Here is a 21,957-nt window from a genome sequence, read left to right as displayed (position 1 = left end):
TTTCCCCTTTCACACTGCCTTACTTTCTTTACCTTTTTCCAAAACAATTTCTTACTCTCCCTCCATTTCACACTCAGATTCCTTCCAAATTCTTCATCCACTTTCTTCTTACTCTCCTTCACCAGTCTCTTCACCTCCCTTCTGCTCACATATACCTCTCTCTTCTCCCTCTCATCTTCTCCCCTACCTCTACTCACTAACCGTTCACTATATGCCATCTTCTTTTGTTCCACAGCTCGTTTCACCTCATCATTCCACCATGCTGTCCCTTGCACACCCTTGTATCTCCTCCTCACTCCACAAACCACTTCACACACTGCGCCTATCTCTTCCGTGAATATCTTACATCTTCCACCCCTTCCATCTCCTCTAACTCATACCTTCCCAATCTTTCTTCCACTATGCTCTTATACTCTGCCATTTTCTCACTATCTTACAACTTCTCCACACTTCTCACAGGAGCTGTTTCCTCCTGTCTTCCCCTTCATCTCCTCAACCATTTTCTTTGCAGCTTTACCTTGGCCATCACTAAGTGATGGTCCGAGACTCCATTCCCCCACCCTCTCCACACTCTTGCATCCAACACTTGTCTTCTCATTCGCTCATCCACACACATGTACTCTATCATTGCCTTTCGTTCAACAAGTTCACCATCCATCCTCCTCATTACTCTCTATGTACAGTGCTCGTCAGAAGTATCAAGCGCCTATGGCAGGGCGCGCAATACTTTTGGTGAAAAAAGAATCACCCATTTTTTGGTACTAAAAATTGAGCCAGATGTTTGGGGCTCTAGCATGACATCACGGGAGCTTGAGGCCTTACTGCGCGCTGGTTGGCTCCTGCCTCAGCTGCCTACGGGCTGCCTGAGAGAGAGGAACTCCGCCGTGTCTCCCTCTCTTATTGCGCCATTTTTTACCTAGTGTCCCGCAGTGTTTTGGCTTTCGCCACTTTGTTATGGCCCCTACCCGTGAACTTTCGAGTGAAATCATATCCCAGATCATTGCTCTAAAGGAGGCAGGCCACCCCATGAAGGAAATTAGTGAATTGGTTGGTGTGGCTCGATCGACAGTACGTAGGTGGTGCGCTCGTTTTCGGGTGGAAAATAGTGGTGATGTTCCAACAAAGAAACCGTGGTCTGGTAGGCCCAGGAAAACTTCCCCGAGGTCTTTTAATGTTTTAAAACGTGCAATGGAGTCTAATCCTCATGTGAGTGCAAGGAAAATTAAGGAGAGCAACCGGAAGTGTTTGGTGAGGTTTCTGTGCGCACGGTGTCTCGAAGAGTCCATGAACTTGGTTACACAAGTCACAGGCCTGTGAGAAAGCCTCTTCTTACACGTTACCAGCGACTTCGTAGGCTTGCCTTTGCTAACAAGTACCTTAACCCTATCAGGTTTTGGGGCCGTACAGATAATGTCTGTGCCAGAGTCAGCCACTCACGCTGACCCAAATTTTCGTGGCCCGATATTTTACTTTGATCACTCTGTGTAAATACACTTTTTATGATAGAATGTAGGTTTTGGTGTCATTTTAAAGCTGAATAGTTGTACTTTATCGTAGTATGTTCAAAAAAAGAGAACAAAGAAAATAAAATGTCAAAATGATGAGTTGAAGTTAGGTGAGAATCAAAAATTTTATACCTTGCCATAGAAAAATATTCGGCAATAAATAATGAGTAAAGATGTGTAAGTTTGGTTTAAACCATACAAAAATGCAATGATATATAGATTATATAGATTATGGTAATATTTGCATTTCATTGTGCAGTAAAGCGAAAGGAAAGAGATGCACAATTTCACTTTAATCTCGGCCGCATATTCGCTTCGCGATGTTTTTCTTTGATCGGTCAGTGTAAATACACTTTTTATGATAGGATGCTGGTTGTGGTGTTATTTTGAAGCTGAATAGTTGTACTTTATCGTAGTATGTTCATAAAAGGAAAACAAAGACAACAACAAGTCAAAGTGGCGAGTTGAAGTTAGGCAAAAACCAAAAATTTTATACCTTGCTGTAGAAAAATATTCACCAAGAATAAAGTTATAAAGAAACAAAGCCATGAGTCAGACCAGCTGTGCAGTATTGCCACATATAGAGCAACTATTCCGTGACATCATGCTTGAGCCTCTTTGTTATGATGCATAAATGCAATTTATGGTGAATATTTTACAAAAGTTTCTTTAAATGACGATCAAAAGCGTCATTCGAATCTCTGAGGTTGGATTTGAAATGACGATCGAAATAGCCATTTGAATCTCAAAGGGTTAACTGGGGTGAGGAGTAATGGTTGTCAGTGTTGTGGTCTGATGAGGCAACGTTTAATGTTACCTGTAATTGAGGAGCATCGGTGTACCGGCGCAAAGGTAGTGACCCGCTTGACCCCCATTACGTGGAGAGCACAGTTAAGCACCCTGATTCACTCATGGTATGGGCTTGTTTCTCTGGTAAAGGTTTGGGGAAGTTTGTTGTGCTTCCCAAGAACTGCAGAGTGAATCAGGACGTTTATCTGGAGCTTCTTTGTGATCATTTACCTGAGTCCTTCGAGCTCACAGGTGCACGAGTGTTTCAGTAGGATGGTGCACCTGCTCATAAAGCCAAATCGGTCACCAATTGGCTTCGTGACTGCGAGGTATCATTCATGAAAGACTGGCCAGGCAATAGCCCAGACCTCAACCCGATAGAAAACCTCTGGTACCTCGTAAAGAAGAATCTCCAAGGGAAGGACGTGAGCTCTCTGCCTAAGCTGGAAGCAGCCACTCATGACTCATGGGACAAAATACCCCTCCAGCACCACAAGAACCTTGCCTTTTCACTTCCACGACGTTTCAGGTCCGTGAAGAAGCGTAAAGGATACCCTACCAAGCATTAAAGGTAAATAAAATGCATTATTTATATGTTTTTTCAATGTTGAAAGGTTTGTTTCGTAGGAGGGATGCAGGGCGCTCGATACTTCTGACGAGCACCTGTGGATCATCTTATGCCGAAAGTAGGTGTTAGCTGTTGCCAACCCCTTACCAGCACAGATATCTACCAAAGCACTACCATTCCCATCTACTTCAGCTGGCACACCCCACTGACCAACCACTCCATCCACTCGTACATTCCCAACTTTGCCATTCATGTCTCCACTCTCCAGTCAAAAGCACTCTCTCGCTCCTCTCAAATTTGCTTCTACACTCGCCCAAAACTCATCTTTCACTCTTGCCACTTGGTCCTCTGTTGGCGCATACGCACATACCATTGCCCATGCTTGTATACCTACTTTCATCCTCATCCATACAATCCTCGCAACCACTGTTCCACACTCTGTTATATTCTCCTTCCACTTCTTGCATATCATCAGACATACTCCCTGTCTTGCCCTGTCATTCTCATTAACCCCCGCATATATACCTAAACCATATTCCCACTGTCTCACCCTTTCATCTTTCCATTTAGTTTCAGTCAATCCACATATATTCACTCTTGCATCCTCAAGCACCTGAACAATCTCTCTCTCTTTCACTTCATCATTCACTCCTCTCACATTCCATGTCTCCACCCTCTGAATGTCCTTTGTCCGTTCGTTAGTCGTCAACGTATAGTCTGTCCTGGTCCGAGGCACTTTATTTGCTTGGATAGTTAGTTCTTTTTACTAGGTGGGGCACCAACCCACCACCAGCCCTTTTAATCGCCTCGTACGACTAGCAGGGATGCTGGGGGAGTATTCTTGAAACCCCCTACCCCCAGGCGGGGGGGTAGCATCATCATCATCATCATCATCATCATCATCATCATTATCATCTAATCCTGTGTAGCTGCATGAGGAGCATAGAAGCCTGGGGCTAGGCAAGTTTGTCCTGATGTCTAAGATGAGAGTGACCAGCCTCACTCATCCCTGAGCGACATTATGTGAGCAATAAACCCCAACCATCCCTTGGATATAAACCTGCACAGGCTCAATCTAATTGGAGTGTCTTACCTACTAAACCACTAGGCACCATAATTTGGTTATATGGTTACCATCCAGTGTAGTAAATGGATTTCAGGTATACAGGAAACCATTTGGCTTGTCACTCATTGTAGAATCATCCATAGGGAGAAGGAAGAGGAAAGAATGAAGGAAAGACAGAAGAAGAGAGGAAAGGGCATCCACCTGAGAGCAACACTACATTGAGTGAGTGGATGGTGAGTGCCCCACCTACCATCAATTATTATTATTATTATTTTTATTATTATGGTAGGTGGGGGCGCTCACCATCCACTCACTCGATGTAGTGCTGCTCTCGGGTGTCTGCCCTTTCCTATCCTCTCTCCATTCCTTTCTTCCTCTTCTGTCTTTCTTTACTTCTTTCTTTCCTCGTCCTTCTGCCTACAGGTGACTTTACACTCCCTCTTTTGTCTTTCTTTCCTTCATTCTTTCCTCTTCCTTCTGCCTATGGGTGACTCTACACTGAGTGACAAGCCTAATGGTTTCCTGTACACCAGGAAACCATTTACTACACTGGGTGGTAACCATATAACCTATTTATGGAGCCTGGTGGTTTAGTGGGTAATTACAGCATTCCAGTCGGATTGAGCCGGTGAAGGTTTATATCCAAGGGGTGGTTGGGGTTATTGCTTATGTAATGCCACTCAGGGATGAGTGAGGCTGGTCACTCTCATCTTAAATGTCAGGACCAAATTGCCTAGCCCTGGGCTTTTATGCTCCTCATGGGGCAACATAGAATTGGATGATGGATGGATTATTATTATTATTATTATTATTATTATTATTATTACAGGTATTATTATTCATCCATTCCCATAATTTCTAATGGCTCCAGCATGCTTGTATACATTGGCCTTGGTCACCTAATGGTAGCTCTCCACACTGCTCGATGTATGGCAGCCACCTTATTCAGTCCCATATCACTGAGGTCACACTTGATGACCTTGTCCCAGGTCCTTTTTGGGCTGCCTCTTGCACCCCTACCCTTGACATTAACACTTGTTGATATCCACAGCCAGTTGTCTTCCATTCTCTTGACATGCCTAAACTATCTCAAATTATACATCCTCATCACAGCACCAATACATTTTAGTCCCATCCTTCCTTTCGCCTCTTCAATCACAATCTAGCCCCACCAGGCCTTGCATTCAAGGATGCACCACATATCCGTCTAATCATTGTCATTTCTTTATGTTTGAGCCTATAAGTATCCTCTTCCATTTCTGCCCAGATCTCACAACCAAACAGCTTACACTCCTACCATATCGTACACAAAGATCCCTTAGCACAAAGGGAGAGCCCTCTCATTGTTAGATGAGACTATAACTCTCTGATCTTCTTGTAATCACTACTAACCCTAGCCAGAGACTCCTGCCCCACTTCCAGCACATAACATGTCCCCTACATAACCAAACACCAGTATACAGTACAGTATATACAGTATACACTTTATATGTTAGTTTTAGATGTGGGTGCCTACTGTCCTCTCCATCAGTGTAATGCTGCCTGCAGGTGACTGCATTGAGTGACAAAGCAAATGATTTCCTTTTTTCCAGGAAACTGCTATGATTGGTGGTAACCAGGTAAATATCAGAAGGATGTCTGGTTGTCTAGTCAGTTAAGGTGCCCCACCTAGATGCAGTCCTAAAGGGCTTAAACTCTAGGGATGATTGGAGTTTATTTTTTGCATAAAAGTGGTATGGTATTAGGTGGTGGGGTAATGGAGGATTGGATGATTAATTGGATTTTTAAAAATTACATTATCTTTGCACAATAAAGCATCCTTTAACCCCTTAACCGCGGGCGTCACTTTCGTGACGCTTGGGAGCAAGGGATCATACCGCGGGGCGTCGCTTTTGTGATTCTGTGCTATTTTGAATTCACCCGGGCTTCCAAGTGGTGGCTTGTATCATCTATCAGTACTGCCAATGTCCAACACTAGTCAGCACTCCTAATCTCATCTGTACTCCCATCCATTGTTGACAATTTAGCCATTTCTCCCCGTTCTTGACTCCCCTCCCTACCCCCCCTCCATTACCCTATCCTCTCGCCTGCCCGGCTGTGCTACGTTAAGTAAATCTTCCCTGGAATTTTTCACTGATTTCATCCATTGAAATAAGCCCTATGCCCTATTCTTATACCAAATAATATATACAAGAAAGAAATAAGGTAAGTGAGAGTGCCATACACCTGGAATTGGCTAATTATCACCTGACAACACCTCACGTGCACTCGTTCGCTAATTTTCACTGTTTATTTCCCCTTGAAATATGCCGTATAATCTATTTTCGTAATAAATATACATATAAGGAGGGAAGGGAGAAGCCTAAGTGATATTTACATTCACCTGGAACTACCTAATTTATAATGTATTGTATAGATTTCCTGCCAATCATTTCACTTCTATATATTAGCTGTGTCAAGAAGCTAACATTGGCAGTAATGCATTTCCCTAGGTAGGCCACCACCCCGGCCCACCCTTATAAGTTCACTCTCATCTTCCAATGTGGAGGTACGTCTGTTTGCTCTTGCTGACTTCAGGGACTTTTCACCCCCATGCAAAGGGCCCTGTGACCTTTACCCCATACTAAACCTTGTGTGGAAAGAGGTAAAGGTCTGACCATTGATAAAAGAGTGACTACGATCTTTCTGTTGAGTAAAACAGTGCAAGTGGAATTGTAAATAATGTGTAAATAATGTGTAAACAGCAAGTGAAAGTAATGAATGTAAATATACGTGAACAGTAGAAAATAATTTTATAAGTTACTTCAAGTGACAGTGCATAACACAGTGTAAATAAAATAGAAATGTAAATAACGTAAATAAAATAGAGAACGTAAATAGAAATGTAAATGAGTAGTATTATAAGAATACGAGTATATACCCTAGGAGTAATGAAAGTGAAAGTTTCACTCTAGCATGTCTGAATACTATGAGTTATGAGAGTGAAGGTGAAAGTGACATTCACTCTCAATGCTAGTATACAGGACGAGAAAGTGAATGCTACGTATTTTACCGAAAGAAATTGAATCCCTACAGTGACAATAAACTAATGCTACTGAAGGAAACTTATGGATAAAGACTGTAGATATATCTATCTATCTATCTATCTATTGCCAGACGCCTCAATCCCGTTTGGGGTGGCCACAAACAAATCGCCTCCAAGTCGCCCTGTCCCCCGCCATTTCACTGCCCTGCTCCCAACTCACACCCCCCTCTCTCATATACCTCTCCACCCCATCCCTCCATCTCATCCTCGGCCTCCCCCTCCCTCTTCCCCCCTCCACCTTGCTCACGTACACTCTCTTCGTCAGTCTTTCACCCTCCATCCTCTCCACATGGCCAAACCACCTCAGTGTGTTCCTCATAACGCTTCCTATCACATCCACATCCACACCACAGCGCTCCTTTATATCCTCATTCGTCAGCCTGTTTCTCCATGTGACTCCACAGGCTCCTCTTAAATAACTCATTTCCACTGCTCTCACTCTTGACTTGTGTCCTTCCAACAATGTCCAAGCTTCACTTCCGTACGTTAGAGTTGGTATCACAATACTGTCGTGTAGTAACTTTTTCACTTCCATGCTCACTTCCCTGTTTCTTATCATTGCTTTCAAGGAACCAGCAACCTTTCTTCCCTGCTTTACCCTTTCAAGCACTTCACCCTCCAAACCTCCATCCTTACTCATCACACTACCCAAATACTTAAACGTACTCACATTTTCCAAATCCTCACCATTTAGTGTTATATAGTAATAGAAATATAAAGTGTGAGGGGTTTTATGAATAATAAATGACAGAATACCAACAGCGAACTAGCGCAGGTGGGAAGGTCATATGCGCTCGTAATTTTCATTGCTTTCACAGTGGTTTTTATTTGGAGTATGGATCCCAAACTACTTGATAATCATAGAGTAGTGTTTATAGTGTTAATATCTGGCTGTGGTAATCATATTACGGGTTGTCGGGAAGTGTAAAGTGGAGACTTCATTACCCAACTTCAGAGGTCTCCACAAGTCCTACGGTAATCGACGAAGGCTCAACAAACATCCCAGGAGAAAGCTGAAGGTATGTGCCATAGGCATATATAATTTTAATATTCTAGGACTAATAACTGATTTTTGGTAAATATTTTTTGAGAGTCTGTCGGAGCTCGAATAACCCCGCTGGAGACGCAAAACATTGGGAAACATGCACGCGGTGTAAGGGTTAATGAGGGATTAATCCAATGGGTGGTTGGGTTAATTGATCACTTGCATATAATATCATTTAGGGGTGGTTAAGAGGTAGTTCTTGTGTGAAATTACCAGACAGAGTGGCCTAGCGCTGGGCCTGTACACACATGCTGTGGCAATAGATGACTGGATGATGATGATGATGGTGATGATGATTCATGACTTTAAAACATTTTTCTTAATTCATTATTGATCACTTAGTTGGTTAGCTACCTTATTCTAGTGATAGCTTGGTGGGGCAAATATGTTTACTATATGGAATATTATTTACTTTCTCCGACATATACATTTATTCAAAAGTACAAGCACATCCTTCTTCCTCTCCACTGGTATAACGCCACTCATCCAGTCATCCTTCCATCCATCCATCCGTCATCCAATCCTATGTTGCCCCATGAAGAGCATAAGAGCCCTGGGCTAGGCAAGTTGGTCCTGACATTTAAGATGAGAGTGACCACTCATCCCTGAGTGGCATTACATGAGCAATAAACCCCAACCACCCCATGGATATAAACCAACACCGGTTCATTTCAATTGGAGCCCCGTAATTACTCATTAAACCACCAGGTGCCATAATTTGGTTATATGGTTACCATCCAGTGTAGTAAATGGTTTCCTGGTGTACAGGAAACCTCTTTCCAATAAATATTTCATCACTGTCTCTGCTATATTTATCCAGTACATATTATTCAAAGGATGCTTATTAATTGGGAATCAAAGAAAGCTATAATTTTAGGATATTAACAGCATAGAAGGATTATGTGCAGGAGAGGTAAAGAATGGAACAATATGTTGATATGAAAAAGGGAAGAGAAAGAAAATTAACTGATAAAATTAAAGAATTATGTTATGACAAATTAGGCCAGAGGTGACTATGTCAGGATGATCTCATTGTCGGGGTTTACATGATTTATTAAATAACTGCTCTTTCAACTCAATTGACAGGATGGTGGTGGAGTGCAGATCATTGGGATGTCAGCCACTTTGCCAAATCTTTCTCTGTTGGCTCAATGGTTGGGCAAGGCAGCACTTTACGCCACCTCTCATCGCCCAGTACCCCTGAGGGAGACCATCAAGTTAGGTACCCGCATATATGATGCTGATGGCTCTTGCATTAGTCAGCTGTCCCCAGATATTGCCATACAGGTAACTTGGAGTGAATGAGCATGATCTATATTGGTGAGACGAGTCCAGTCTGATGAGGAATAAGGATGCACAGATTTATTGGTATCGGACATGGAAAACTTTTTTTTTTTTTTTTTTTTTAATTTTTTAAAAATTAAAGTTATTATAATTAGTGAATGCCAAAACATAGGATTTTAACTAGGACGTGGCTGAATCTGTAGAGAGGCGGCCTGCAGTCCTAATGGACCCAGGATCGAATCCCGGCTGGGGCAGGGAACAGTTTAAGGATTTGAATCTCCCAAAAGCAGACTTTCCTGACCTACCAGATGGCCCACCGACATATCGTAAAAATACCCCCGCTAACACCAATACACCAGTCCCGTATGAGACAGCTCTAGTATGTATTCAGTATGGACGGTGGGTGTTAACGCCGAAGTGGTGACATGTGAGGTGTAGGAGGACTACTGGGCCTTGGGATAGATCACTGCCCCTGAGAAATAGACTCTGAGCCTTTGCCCAGAGTCAGACACATAAAAAAAAAAAATAATAAAAAAATAAAGATATGACTCAAGAAAGTTACCAACAAGTAGCTATGCTAAAAAATAACATTATTAAAAGCCATTTTGATTTAGTAAAATGGTGTGGTCCAGGTTCATATCACCATGTATGCAATGGACTGCACACTGAAGCTACTCTTCTGCACTGTTTTGAAGTCTTCCATCTTCACTTTGGGACAGGGAAGGAGTTGAAGAATGTTTATTTGACTTGGCCGTGGATCTCCTGGTTATATCAGTGCCACTATGTGAAGGCATCCCTCTCCAGCATAAGTGAGATATGAGTTATGAATAATGAGGCTGAGTACAAGTATAAGTTCATCAGAATCGTCCATAAACAAAGATTGGTAGAGAAAAAAATGTAAAATAAAAAAAGCAGGTGGTAGCAACCATCATTTACTCACTTGATGTATTGCTGCCTAAATCTTCCTTTACCTTTATCATTCTTTTTCTGTGTCTGCCCTCCTCTCTTCCTGTTTCTTCCATCTTTCCTGTCACTTTTTATTACTATTCTCTCCTTTTCAGGTTGCTTTACTTTGAGTGGCAAGCTCAGTGGTTTTCTCTAAGCCAAGAAACCATTTACATTGCTAGGTGGTAACCATATAACCAACCCATAAATATTCCCTACGTGTCAGTGAATTGGTTGGTGAAGGGTTGGTGCCCCCTCCTCCTAAAACAATTAACTGAAAGACAAACAGCCACCTCTTATAGGATTATGGCATCTGGCTATGGATATATAGATAGAATTTACCAAGCTGATATTCTTCAATGAATGTCAAGGTCTAGGACATGTTTAGTACTATTGTACAAGTCTTGTCTCAGGAGGCAGTCACAAATCCTCTTTTGCTTCGGTGTGTTGTGACTTTTGTCTCTGTATCAGTGTTTTGTTAACCCGTCACGTCCCGAGGTTTTCCGCACCTCCGACATCCCCCAGTCCCGAGGTATTTTCGATTTTTTTTTTTTTGGCTAAAACCTTCGCTTTTGGTGAGAAACATCGAAAATTCATAGAGAAATCGCTCACTTGAGGTTTAAAGTGCCCAATCCAGGTAGGAGTTCCTCCTTACCTGAGTGGGTTTTCTGACATGCTGGCACCAAAGAAAACGAGTTCTATGGGAGGGTAACTATTTTATCCACTCATAAACGGTATTTATTTATTTACTTGGTACGAATGTATATGTAGTATGACAGTATATTGGTTTTCAAGCAGTAATAAAGGCATTATAAGCATTGTTTCACTCACTAACTAATCACCATACCTGACCTATTTTTGCCACACTACCTGATCATTATTTCTGGCTGTTTCTTCTTCTAATGCTATGTAAACATTGTCCTCCACATTGTCATCGATTGGGGAATCACTCTGGCCCTGAATAACTTTACTAGCCAGGTCACTGGTAACAGGTCCTTTGCCAAGACAATGGCATGAGGGGGGGAGGGGGGAGGTTATGCAGTGTAAGGCATTGTCCCTGCTTGGTATCTTGTACAGGAATAGAGGAAGGTGTCCCGTGTATACATACGAAAAATCACGTGCGAAAATTGAAAATTGTGCAAATTAGGTACCTTGCAATTGCACGACGTACTGGTACGTCGCCGGGACTGGCAAATGCAAATCGTGGTGACGTACCCATACGTCGTCGGGACGGGGCGGGTTAATAGGCTTTTTAGATGAGAAAAGCTGTTCTGTTGTGACATAGTGTACAAAGAAGTATAAGTTGTCTTCTTAATTTTTAGATTATTTTGTTTCAAATAAAATGTATTTAGAGTGTAATCAGTGATTTTTTTTCTCCAGCCATACTTCATGAAAATTAGTTAATTAACTTTGATTTTCAGTTGTGCCAGTCGTGAGATTTATATTGGCAGTTTGATAAATTGTTGCACTGTTTTACCAGTTGATTGGCAACAGTATGGTAATTGGTACCTGAAACTGATAAAATTTTTACCATGTTTTTACGGTCTTAAATAAAAAGCACACACACACAAACTAGTTTGCTGAGTCAAGCTTCCATCATTATGAATCTGTACTGCACAGTGTATACATTCTCCTCCCTTGATCACGTAGAAGTATTCACAAATAACTTTATTACAGTCCCTTACAAAACTTTGACATACTTTGCCTGCTACTTTATAGAATACTATGTGAAGTGTGTGGCACATCTGATCAATCATGTTGGTACACTTGTCACCCTGTAGCATACAGTAAATTCAGGAATCTATAGATGTTCTTTAGAGGTTGTGTACCTTCACAGTGGAAGCTGCAACTGCTTCCATCACTTTTGTAAATGTTTCCCTAGCCTTGGGGAAGATCACACTCAAGACCTTACTTATAACTATAGTAAGGTGAATTAAAGTTCCTTCTTTATTTTATGATTTATTCCTGCTGTATCTTCACTTAACAGTTTATGCTGTGCATGATTTATGCCATTATAACACTGTATGAGTGCAGTTAGGACACTTGTATATATTATTAGGGGACCTACTTCATGATTATGATAAAGTCCTCTTTGATAATTCATCCCCCTTAGTTGTCTTACCATAGAATTGTATGAGGAATAGAGTTATGGTGTTGGAAGCTTTGTTTTTATGTTAAGAGTTTGCAGCACATTCTTTGTATAGTATACTGTGCTGGTACTGTACAGTATATGGAAAAGCCAGTCTTTGAAGTGTATACCTCACTTGGATGATTTACATAAGAATTCTCCGTCTCTAAGGAGTGGGTGATGTCTTGAGATATTAGGGGGAATTTTTCTTTTATTTCCTGCACCGAGTTAGGAGTTGCAAAGTGTGTAAAGTGAGGGTTGCAGGACAAGAACCCACAGATATGAAGGTTACAGTGCTGTGGTAAATATTTCAGCTCTTTATTAAACTTGTTTACATGTTCTCTCAGCCTCTGTGCAGCCACAGATATTACAATTCAGTGAACCAGTACAATCCATGTATCATATTGTGTTGCAGGGTGACAGTGAACATGTGACACAACTGTGCTTAGAAACTGTGCTGGAGGGATATTCAGTGCTGATATTTTGCCCCACTAAAGTTTGGTGTGAGGCTCTGGCAGCCACCATAGCCAAGCACTTCTTCAATATTGGTAAGTTTGAAATTCAGGGTCATTGTTTTCAGACTAAACATTTCGATAATATTGAAGTATACAGCAATGTTTGACATCTTTAGCAGCTAGGTCCCCACTACACAATATTAGGTGACTTTCAGAATTGTAAACATATAGGATTTACATTTCAGTCAGTATTTATGAGTTTTCTTATATAATTAAGAGTTGTAGTACCAGCAGATGTAATACAGATGTTGTTGTGGCCCCAGGCTATTCTGAATGTGAACCTGGTGGATTGCAGGGTGGAAACTGGCCTCCTCTTGCAGTCCACCACCCTCTTTTGGGGGAATAGGTATGGAGGCAAGGAATACTGGACGATCTGGACAACAGGAGCCACCTAGTTATAGCTGTGTCACAGCATAAAGACATCCCTCTTCACCACTTGTGACAGTAAACCATCTGTATAACAAAATAATTGGAGGAAACATTGGCTTGTTAAGTACAGTAGTTTGCTAATTCTGATGTTTGATAATCATCTCAGTTCATGAACCCAGGTTTGTCATAACAAGTGAGTGAAGCAATGAAGTTTAGCGAAGCGATGTTTATGTTCAGCTGAGAAATGAGCGGCTCAACACGACACGGCCCGACCGTGATGGTTTTCAGAGGCTACTAACTTTTCTGCTATGTGAGATAGAGAAGAGATTCTTTCAGCAGCTAGTAGATATACAGTACAATATTCAATTAACTTTGTTTTTAGCTGTACATTTACTCATGAGACCAAAGAAATTCCTTGGAATCTCAGCTTTCCAAGGGAATGTACCAAGGGCTTCAGTTGACATGCTCGACTATGAAATTGAATCAGAAGATTTCCTGTTGTAACACTGTGTTTTCTTGCATGAATTCTAACAATTAAATGTTGGATATTTGGCTGACTATTTAACATGAACATTTTTTTCTCTTTTTAGGGGGTGAAATTAGCATGGGTAATCGCCCCATTTCTTGGTTTTATCATTCGATCAATAGCAAAGCATTTACTGATGCATTTTGTTGACACTGCAAGTTGAGAGCTGAGAATTGAACATTGCGTGTGTGATAAATGCTACAGCGCCTTGTTATATGAACATCTAGAGGGGAAAATGGGGGATAGAGAAAATGTGAGAAGGTAAATATTTTAGCTCAATTATTCTTCTGTTCATATTCATTTACCTCACCAGAAATGTTGAAAGTTTACACCAAGATGATATTATGATGACAGGCGTATGTATAAACGTTTGCTTGCTGTTCACATACTCACAATGTACTCTAGTACTTTAGATATGTTATGATACCGTTAGTGTTCCTGCATTTTGTTTTAATTTCTTGTGGGTTGAATGTGGTGATATAGAATTCAGTATTTTATACATGCATTGCAAGGAGGGGCACACGGTGCAATACCTGTGCACATATTCAGTCTGTGGCTGAACTTTTGACCCTGCCCTGTGACTTTCACATTTTACTGACTGCTCCCAACATTGAATGACATCATCCTTCCCTGGCCCTCAGCTGATCCTCCAAGTTTGTCCCAAGTGACCTTGACCTTTGACCTATTGTTCTGAAAATGGAATCACTTCATCCTTGGCTAACCTCACCAAGTTTGGTTCAAATTGAATGTTTGAGTTTCATTTTTTGTTTTATTTTTCAAGGCTCCAACATGTTTGCATGCATCGGCCTTGTTCGCCTAATGGCGGCTCTCCATGCTGCTTGATCTGTGGTAGCCTCCCTGTTCACTCCCTTAACCCTGAGGTCACACTTAATGGCCTTGTCCCACATCTTTTTTGGTTTACCCTTCTCAGCCCCATCCCCAGTATTAACCCTTCTCACTCTCTGCACCAAATTATCATCCCCCATCCTCTCCACATGCCCATATCACCTCAATCTACCTCTCCTTATCACAACACCAATACTCTCCAGTCCCATCCTGCTTCTCAACTCTTCCATCATAAACTCAGTCCCCCCAGGCCTTGAATGCAGGGACACACTGCACGTCCACCTAATCATTGTCATTTCTGTACGTTTGAGCCTGCCCAGGCCCCAATACCATACACTATTACACTCCTAACACCTGCTGCATACAAAGATCCCTTATCATGTAGGGAAAGCCCTCTCAGTGTCAGGAGTGGCAACAGCTCGGTGAACTTCTTCCAACCACTTCTCACCCTAGCCACAGAGCTAGCTCCAGCCCCACCTCCAGCACATAACATGTCTCCCATATAACAAAACTCTTCCACACACTCAAGAGGCTTACCAGCAAGTTCAGTCCTTTCAGGCCTGACAATCTCCACCTGCTCTTCCCGAAAAGTTGCACACAGAAAATCAGCATTATCTCGCAGTCTACCTCTAATACCACCACATCTCTTATGCACCTACCTAACACAAACACTGCACAAGATGGAATTATTTCCCATGCCCTTGTGGCAAATTGCACATGGCCACTCTCCCTCTTCTTTGACAGTACTGCCACCAACACTATAGTCGCGACAGCGAGAGGTGGCGGAGAAGCTCATCCCACTCTCTTCCCACTGGAATGCCTGTGATTGGTGGATGGTGGGGTGGAAGGTGTGTGGGTGAGGTTAGAAGTCCATTTGATGACCAGTACAGGTGTACTGTCTAATCTGGAAAGACATCTTCACCTGTCTGATGCTACACTCTCTCTCTCTCTCTCTCTATGTATATAATTATTTATGTATGTATGTTTTTTCTTAAAATTTGTTGTGGTGTGTTTCCATTATGTTTTCTAATTTTTTCGTGTCATTGAAATACAAAGGAAAATATTGTATTTATCAAGCTGTACTTATACCAATCAGTATCTCTTTATAAGGCTCATTAAGTCATCCGTAATTCATCACTGTATTTAATAACCTCCCCCCTTCAACCCCTCTCTCTCTCTCTCTCTCTCTTTCGAGTGAAAAAAGGAAACAAAAGAGGGGTATTGGTAAAGGATTTGATGTAGAGATAATTTTCATAATACGTAAGGAAAAGGGAAGCCAGAATGAAAGGTAGCCAAGAGTGTGTGTGACTTGAGGAGGGAGGCTAATTCTTAAGGGACAATATAATCTGGTGTGTGTGTGTGTGTGTGTGTGTGTGTGTGTGTGTGTGTGTGTGTGTGTGTGTTTGTGTTTGTGTGTAATTCACCGGGTCGGTTAGGATCACGTGATGGTTTGTGATCATCGGCATTTTACCCTCCCGGAAGAGAGCTGAGAGCTCATATAGTCCGATCTAAGGGCAAAGCCTTGACCTTCACCTGCGCACACCCATCCTCTTGCTCAAGGAGGACAGTGACCACCCGCTTTGTCAGTGAAACTTTTTCGCATCCCGAGCAAGGCGCGAACCCCCGTCTTAGCAGATGCTAGGCGAGAGCGTTACCACTGCACCAGCGAGCGGTGTGTGTGTGTGTGTGTGTGTGTGTGTGTGTGTGTGTGTGTGTGTGTGTGTGTATCCCTCTCTCTATCATACTCCAGGACTCGTACACTCTGCTCCACGTCAGTAGAGTCTTTACCGGGCAGTATATTCTATCCCTCCGCTTGCACTGTTCTTCTCTCACTCAATTTTTATTTTCTCCCAGCTTTTCACTCCTGTCGGTGTCTCTTAAACATAGCTTATCAGCCTTCAGTGCCTTATTCTTTTCGTCCCGTCCTCTCCCAACACTTCTCCATTTCTGTCGTCTGTCTGTCTGTCTGTCTCTCTCTCTGTCTCTCTCTCTCTCTCTCTCTCTCTCTGGAGAGAAAGAGTAATGGAGGGAAGAAGGGGGTTCAGGAGTGGCAAGTATGGCCAGGTAGTCCCTTCAGCCCTCCATGAAAATCCCCAGGGATGTGAGCGCATAGCCTGAATGAATGTTTGCCTTTGTTTCCTCTGTATTTTGCATCATGCCTCTTCACCTCACCTTCCAGCTGCTTTGTCTGCCTGTCTGACGGAATGCTTTGCTTTTGGCTTAGGGTGTGTACTGTATGTCCTTTCTAATGCTTTACTCCTAAAATATTAACATAGCATACCGGCGTACAGTACACTCGATAAAACAAAAATAATAATAATCTTGACACGGGTGAACAATGTTTTCACAATGAGTGATGCTTCTGTTCGTGTTGGTTTAAGCCAGTTTATTCTGAATGAATATTTCCCAACCAAATGGAACATACATCCTTCTTTATGTTTTTTTGGAAAAAAAAAGAAGCTGAGATTCACAAACGTGAGAATTTTACTCCCTGTACTGTTGTTTGCAGATGATACTGTGTTGTTGAGTGAAGACGAAGGAGAACTGCAAGGCTTGGTGGATGAGTTTGGGAGAGTGTAAGAAATGGAATCTAGAGGTGAATATAGGGAAGAGTAAAGTGAAGGTCTTTGAGAGAGGTGAAGTCAGTAAATGTACAGCGAGGTTGGATGGTGAGGAATTGGAAAATGTATGTACTTTTAAGTACTTGGGTAGTGTGATGAGTAAGGATGGAGGTTTGGAGGGTGAAGTGCTTGAAAGGGTACAGCAGGGAAGAAAGGTTGCTGGTTCCTTGAAAGTGGTGATAAGAAGCAGGGAAGTGAGCATGAAAGTGAAAAAGTTACTACATGACAGTATTGTGATACGAACTCTAACGTATGGAAGTGAAGCCTGGACGTTGTTGGAAGGACACAAGTCAAGAGTGAGAGCAGTGGAAATGAGTTATTTAAGAGGAGCCTGTGGAGTCACATGGAGAGACAGGCTGACAAATGAGGATATAAAGGAGCGTTGTGGTGTGGATGTGGATGTGATAGGAAGCGTTAGTAGGAATACACTGAGGTGGTTTGGCCATATGGAGAGGATGGAGGACGAAAGACTGACGAAGAGAGTGTATGTGAGTGAGATGGAGGGAGGGGGAGGCCGAGGATGAGATGGAGGGATGGGGTGGAGAGGTATATGAGAGAGGGGAGTGTGAGTTGGGAGCGCGGCAGTGAAATGGCGGGGACAGGGTGACATGGAGGCAATTTGTTTGTGGCCACCCCGAACGGGATTGAGGCGTCTGGCAATAGATAGATAGATAGATAGAATAGTTTCAAAAGTTTCTTCCACTGTTAAAGTGACAAGACAAAGCTTACAGAGATTATTTTATGATCGTGTACATTCATTGCACATTCATTCTTAACTCTCTCTCTCTCTCCCTGATTTTGGTTTATGATGAGTACTATACTGTCCATTCTAATGTTTTACTCGTTATAAATTTTTACTAGCCTTTCATATTCTAGAATATCAACATGCACAACTGTATGTATTGTAATATACCATAGGTAATATTCTGTGTACGGATATTAACTGCTTTGCGCAGTGGCAGTATCGTAACCAGTGAGGTCTTGCCTAAGTGACGTATTTGTTGCTGCTGTAAAGCTCGAATTGGGAAAAGTTTCAATACCATCTCAGCACTTCTGCGGCACCTCGGTTTGGGTTACCTTTCCTAGAAGGGTAGTCAAGTCGTACCCCACCTGCTCGTGGTGACCTCGCAGACACCCTGTTTTTTTGTTTTTTTTCCATTTCTGTTTTTTGTGCTTTTTTTTCCTTCGGTTTTCTTTTTTCCTCCTAAATTAGGGTGACACAAACGGGGGCGGCGCTACCCGGGTTTTTCCCGGGTAGTATTGTATATACGTTTTGCTGTTGTTGTCATTTTGTTTTTTTTGTTCTCCTTTATCATGAGTAAACAACACCAGTGCCCTTGCTGCAGTAGGTCTGTAGCAAAAAGTGCACAAGCACTGAAGTGTGCCTACTACAGCGAGTGGATTCATATAGCCTGTGAAAATTTGGATGCAGGCGACTATCCATTCATGAAGAGGAGCCACCAGCTGGGCTTTCGCTGGCTGTGTAGCCAGTGTGTTGCACCAGCAGACGAGGTCTTGGCTGGTGGAGGAAGTAGTACCAAGAAGGAGTATGAAGATAAAGTTATTGGACCAATCTTTCAAGCAATCAGAGACGTATCAAATAGACTGGAGGCACTAGAGACCAAGGTCTCATCACCTATGGCGGTCACACAAGATCAGGCCAAGTCATTTGCGGATGCTGTTCGCGGGTCTCTCGTGGGGGGAGGGAAGGATCTGCCTGGGGGCGTGATTGAGATCAGTGCTCATGGCCAGAAAAAAGCCATTCATAGTCAGCATGTACTGATTGTGAAACCAGAGAGTGGCGCTAGTGCCCTGACAAATCAGATGGGACCAGAAGACATCAGAGGCGTACTTAACTCGGTACCGGTTGACGGCTGCCTTAAGACCAAGGCTGGTGGGCTGGTAATGAAGTTTCCGTCGGCTGAGGCCAAGAGAGAAGCAACTGGGGTGCTGACTGATCATTTTGGCTCTGAGGGCACTTTTTGCATATCAGAGCCAAAGAAAATGTTGCCTAAAATGATTGTGACAGGCCTTTCCTCTTCCTTGGATGACTCTGACATCATCCCAAATATTCTGAGAAAAAACAATAAAATTAAGATGCTCGTTGATCGTGGTTGTACCCTCAACCTTCTCTTCACAAGGACAAGGAATGACACCAAAACTGCTGTCTTGAAGATGTCGCCAGAGGTGAGATCCTCCATTGTAGAACAGGGCAGTTACATCTATGTGGATCTTACAAGATGCCGCGCTTTCGATAGATTCTGGGTTACACAGTGTCATCACTGTCAAGGCTTTGGTCATACATCTGAGAGACGTTCTAGGAAAAGTGATGAACCTAAATGTGTCTTTTGTGCTGGAGCCCATAAATCTAAGGACTGTAGTAACAGAAATTCTCCCAAATGCATCAACTGCTCCTCTTTAAGACAACAAGATGCTAATTCAAAGTCACAGGTGGTTGCCCATTTTGCTTCAAGTAGAGAATGTCCAATTATGATTTCTCATAGGAATAGATTGATTGAGAACACCAATTTTGACCATTCAAAAAACTGACTACATCCCTCTTGAACCAGTTAAGGATGGGTCTTTTAAATATTCGTTCCATCCGTAATAAGATAGACTATATTAATGAAACCCTAAATCAGCACGAGCTTGACATATTGTGCTTGACTGAAACCTGGTTGTATGAGTCTGATATCGATATTATTCGTAATGCTTTGCCTAAGACACATTCTATTATTAGTATTCCCAGGCCTGCTGCTGACTATCCGGGAGGAGGCGTAGCATTCATCTATTCGGCAGCACTTGCAAACGTTTCTCTCATTGACTCAGACCTGACCCCATCATCATTTGAATTTATGGAAGTATTAATAAATTTCCATCAGAATACCATTAGAATTGCAATTGTCTATCGACCAGGTCATCCGGGCAGAGATCGAGGTTTTATGGAGGAGTTTGGGCAGTTTCTTGAAGGGTTTTCTCTTAAACCTGGAGGGCTTCTTGTTTGTGGTGATTTCAATTATTGGGTTGACAGTCCAGAGTCAAAACCATTTTCTTCAGAATTCCTTGAGTTGATCACCCAGAACAATTTTTTCAATCATGTGAGTAATCCAACTCATGTCTCAGGACATGTCCTTGACTTGATCTTGTCCCCTGTTGGTTGCAGGCGCGTATCAGATGTGGAGGTTGACTCATTTGACCCCCTCATCTCTGATCATGCTCTGATCACTCTTAGTTTTGGTGTCCCGAAATCCCCTTCATATAAAAAGGTCATCAGGTTCAGAAATTACAACAATGTTGACCGCCAGTTGATGTGTTTTGAAATTGATCAACGTTTAAACTCCATCGATTCTTCAAGTCTTTCTTCTGGTGAATTGGTTGATATTTACAACAACGAGCTCAGGTCAATTTTTGACCATTATTGTCCTGAGGTAGTAAAAACAATCACTGTACGTGATAATTCTCCGTGGTATGGTCCATCCACTAATTCTTTGCGTAGACAACGTAGAAGGGCAGAGCGTGAGTGGCGCTTGCAGCGGACTGAAGTAACTCGTTTGCGTTACGTTTTTGCGAGAAGAGCAGTCGTTCACACTGTAAAAGCCCAAAAGGCTAGGTATTATCAAAATAAAGTTGATTCATGTGGTGGTGATAAAAAAAAATTGTCTGCAGTTGTGAACAGTTTGGTTGGTCGGAGGAATGTAATTGTTAAACCAACTTCTTTATCTGATGCCCAATTGGCTTCTGATTTTGCTTCATTTTTTACAAGTAAGATATCTCGCATAAGAAGTGATTTAGATAGCAGTCCTCCTAGTGAAGCGTACTCAGTTGACTTCCAGCCACGGTTTACCGGGGATCATTTGCTTTCAACATTTAATCCACTGGATGTAAACAAAGTCAAATGTTACATCAGAGAACTTAATAAAACATTTTGCTCACTCGATCCATGTACAGTAAAAGTCCAATTCTTCGGCATCCAATTCCCCGGCAAATCTGACATTTCGGCAGTTTTGACAAATAGTCCCATTTACGAAAATCTCTGATCGTTCGGCAGATTTTCCGATTTTTTTCGTCAGTCTTGAAATTCTCCATGAGGACCCTCTACTGCTGGGGACTTCTTCCAGCAGTAGCAGAGTCCACTCAACCCCTTCTATTGTACATATGTAATTAAGGAACCTACTATAAGTTTAGGTAAGTGCATGTGAACTTGTAGGCCTACTGTACCATTACATTTATATACAGTATGTTCACTAATTTCTTTATTTTCCATATTCATGTATAGTACTGTATTCATTACAGTATTGTACAGTATCAAACAGTATACAGTACTCTCTCCAAGCACATTTGTAATGATATGAGTAGTGATGATAGTGTTCACCGAAACATATAAGGTATTGAGTGGGTAGGGTTTTTGATAATTCGGCAATTTTGATTTTTCGGCACTAGCCTGGTCCCATAGATGCCGAAAAATAGGACTTCTACTGTAACATGTCACAATTGCCTGATGTGTATGAGCATGCTGCAGACTTTATCTGCAACATAATAAATAGATGCTTCTTAGAAAGTAATTTTGTGCAGTCTGAGAAACGTGCTTTGCTTAGGCCCCTAATTAAGAAACCTGGCCTTGATGTCGAGAGCATGACAAATTATCGTCCTGTCTCTAACCTGTCT

General features: G+C 42.2%; 1 protein-coding gene across 1 annotated transcript in view; it reads left to right on the top strand.

The window, feature by feature from the left end:
* Positions 1 to 21,957, top strand: part of PolQ (DNA polymerase theta) — a 290,206-nt gene that overhangs the window by 74,983 nt on the left and 193,266 nt on the right. Inside the window, exons 8-10 of the mRNA XM_080282250.1 lie at positions 2,337 to 2,357; positions 9,145 to 9,345; positions 12,831 to 12,963. Coding sequence (XP_080138376.1) covers positions 2,337 to 2,357; positions 9,145 to 9,345; positions 12,831 to 12,963 — 355 coding nt within the window. The remainder of the gene's footprint in view (positions 1 to 2,336; positions 2,358 to 9,144; positions 9,346 to 12,830; positions 12,964 to 21,957) is intronic.

Source organism: Coenobita brevimanus, chromosome 93 (assembly GCF_032717465.1).
Source record: "Coenobita brevimanus isolate Jiangsu-jjx chromosome 93, ASM3271746v2, whole genome shotgun sequence".
NCBI classification, from domain to species: Eukaryota; Metazoa; Arthropoda; class Malacostraca; order Decapoda; family Coenobitidae; genus Coenobita; species Coenobita brevimanus.
The sequence above is the reverse complement of the archived record's forward strand: the minus strand, read 5'-3'. Positions and strand labels throughout refer to the sequence as shown.